Here is a 2,552-nt window from a genome sequence, read left to right on the forward strand (position 1 = left end):
ATCCCATCCCATCCCATCCCATCCCAACCCACCCACCTCTCCATCCGGATTGCTTCTGTCCTCCGCAGTTTCTCCTCCCACGTTTCGTTCAGCTCTGCAATGATCTTCTCTGTTTCCTGGCAAGCATGGGGTTAGCAGGGGGTTAGTGCATACTATGGGCAGCAGACCTGCCCACTCTGCCAGGCTCTGCCCGGCATGCCGCAGCAAGACACTGGTCTCAGTTTCAGGCTGGTTTAAACGAGCCACGGCAGCATTTCACCCATGTCTTTCCATCATCCCCATCTTCAAAGAGCGAGGCATGAAGACCAGCCTCTCCATGGCCTTGCTGCCAGCCTGCTCCTGCGCCACGCTGAGCCATGAGCACCCATTCCAAGCCAGGAGCACCCATCCCGAGCCAGGAGCACCCATCCCGCAGGGCAAAGGCAGCAGTCACCCTGCAGGGAGGATGGCAACACCTGGTGGATTCTACCACGCCAAACCCTCTCCTGTCCGGCAGTCCAGAGCACTGGACAGCTCTGGGTCTGTCCGCTCTGCAAGAGCACGCCCGAGCATTGCTTCCCATGAGCATCAACTGGAACGGGTTTCCAGAAAATACTGAGCCCCCTCCACAAGCCTCAGTGCAAAAGCGCCGAGTTGAGCCCTCCATCCTGCCAGGCACTGGACTCTTACCTTGAGCCTTTCAATCGCCTCTTCGCTACCCGGAGCAAACATGATGCGCTCGTGGAGGCTGGCGACAGAGGCGGCACGGCTGGACAAGGCTGACAGGGAGGAAGAGGGGCTGATCCCGGCGATGGCGTTGGTCACTGTGGAGAGATTGTCATGGCGGTGACTCAGCTCTGCCTCTCTAGCATCATTATTGTTCTCAAAGTCGGACACATCTATGGGTGGGGAAGGAGGGATGGGCCAGGGAAAGACACATGGACAGGAAGAGGAAGAAAGAGAAAGATAGAGACAAGAAAAGCTGTTGGGGAAAAAAAAAGGGTTGCCAGGTGTGGCGAGAAGAAAGCCAGGAATTACAAGGAAAAGGCACAGGCGACAGCACAGCCGTGCAGGCAGCAGCAGAGCAAGGCCATACACATCTCTCCCCCAGCCCAGGCAGCCCGCTGGGAGCACGGGGCTATTTTTGGGAGGCAGCTGCTGGAACAGCCCTGGAGCCTCCCAGGCTCACGGGGATGCTTTTTTGCAACACCAGATCCTGCAGCCATCAGGTCTGGGAATCAAACGTCCTCCCCAGGAGCGTGCCGCTTCCCCTGTCATCCTCCCCCACTGACACAGCCAGGGTGCTTTTCCCTGCCCAGCTGCCCAGATTAGCTGGATCGGGGGCAGAAGTGAGACGGGGAGAAGCGGTGGCCCTCTGCCCTACAAAGGGGTCAGGGGGACAGAGCAGGAGGAGCTGTGGGATCCCCTCGCTGGCAGAGCCCAGGCATCAGCTGCCACCAGACCGCACGGCAAAGGGACCTAGGTATGAGAGATGCTGCTCCATCCCCGAGAAGTCGCAGGGGCTCGGCACGCTGTGCTGGAGGCGGGCAGGGCACAGGTTAGCGGGTGCAGCGTTAGTCGCTCATCTCCATCAGCCCGCATCCAGGGGAGCTGAGCCAGGAGGTGAGGGGCCAGGTCCCTGTCTCCTCAGGGGGCTCACCACAGCCTGGCTGCGCTGCCTGGCCCAGGGTGGGATGGGGCAATGGTGCTTATCCACGGCCAAAAACCTCCTGTTCACCACCACATACCCCTCCATCAGGAGAGCACTGCACCGGCCCGCCCACGCCGGGCTCCAATCCTGACAAGCCCCAGCGCCAGCAGAAGCAGCAGCAGCAACAGCGACAGGAAACATCGTGACAGCATGGAGGAAGGAGTTCCCGTGGGGATCGGGCCCTTGGTACAGCAGATGGGGAGGACACTGGTCCCTCTGAGCGCTACCCCGAGCCCAGGTGCTAACAGCAACTCTGCCACCATCCCCTTTGCCAGCTCCCTGGGGACGGCCAGCCTGCGGGCAAGCGCCACTCCATCAGCTGGGGCCGGCTACAGGAGCCCTTTCCCATGCCACACAGGTGCCCCTGGGCGCAGCCTACACCTCCCCAAAGCCATGAAGCAACAGAGAGTACCAGTGATGGGGAATACACACATTTGGATCCTCCCGCAGCAGGATGGGCTAAGAAAGAGAGAGAGGGCAAGGGGTGGGAGTAAGACAGAGAGAACAGAACAAGAGTGGGTTCATCTCAGTAGGATATCCGACGGCACACGGAGGAGAGGCCGGGGCGGGCACAGCCCCAGGAGCATCTTCCTGGCACCTCTGCCAAGTGCAGGATGCTGAAGACAGGAGGCGGAGGGGGAGAAGGGGAGGTCTGCTGGGTATAAAGCAGCTCCTCCTGCCTACACGAGTGGGCTGGGGGTTGCAAACAGGCATGCAGGGTCTCGCCAGAGGTGTCCCGACCACGCTTCAGCAGCGTGATGCTGCTGCGTGGCTGGCAGAGCAGGATGCAGGGCAGCTGAGGGGATGCCAGACCCGCAGGCAGGGGGGACTCCAGCCCACCTCTGCCTGGAGCCACTGCCAG

At 61.0% G+C, this 2,552-nt stretch overlaps 1 protein-coding gene across 1 annotated transcript in view; it reads right to left on the reverse strand.

Moving 5' to 3' along the window:
* Positions 1 to 36: 36 nt before the first annotated feature.
* Positions 37 to 2,552, reverse strand: part of LOC104627632 (kinesin-like protein KIF1A) — a gene marked incomplete at both ends in the record, with an annotated part of 6,476 nt that continues 3,960 nt past the window's right edge. The window contains 2 exons of the mRNA XM_010295960.1: positions 37 to 116; positions 670 to 803. Coding sequence (XP_010294262.1) covers positions 37 to 116; positions 670 to 803 — 214 coding nt within the window. The remainder of the gene's footprint in view (positions 117 to 669; positions 804 to 2,552) is intronic.

The sequence above is a fragment of the Phaethon lepturus genome, unplaced genomic scaffold (genome assembly GCF_000687285.1).
Source record: "Phaethon lepturus isolate BGI_N335 unplaced genomic scaffold, ASM68728v1 scaffold31851, whole genome shotgun sequence".
In the NCBI taxonomy this organism is placed as follows: Eukaryota; Metazoa; Chordata; class Aves; order Phaethontiformes; family Phaethontidae; genus Phaethon; species Phaethon lepturus.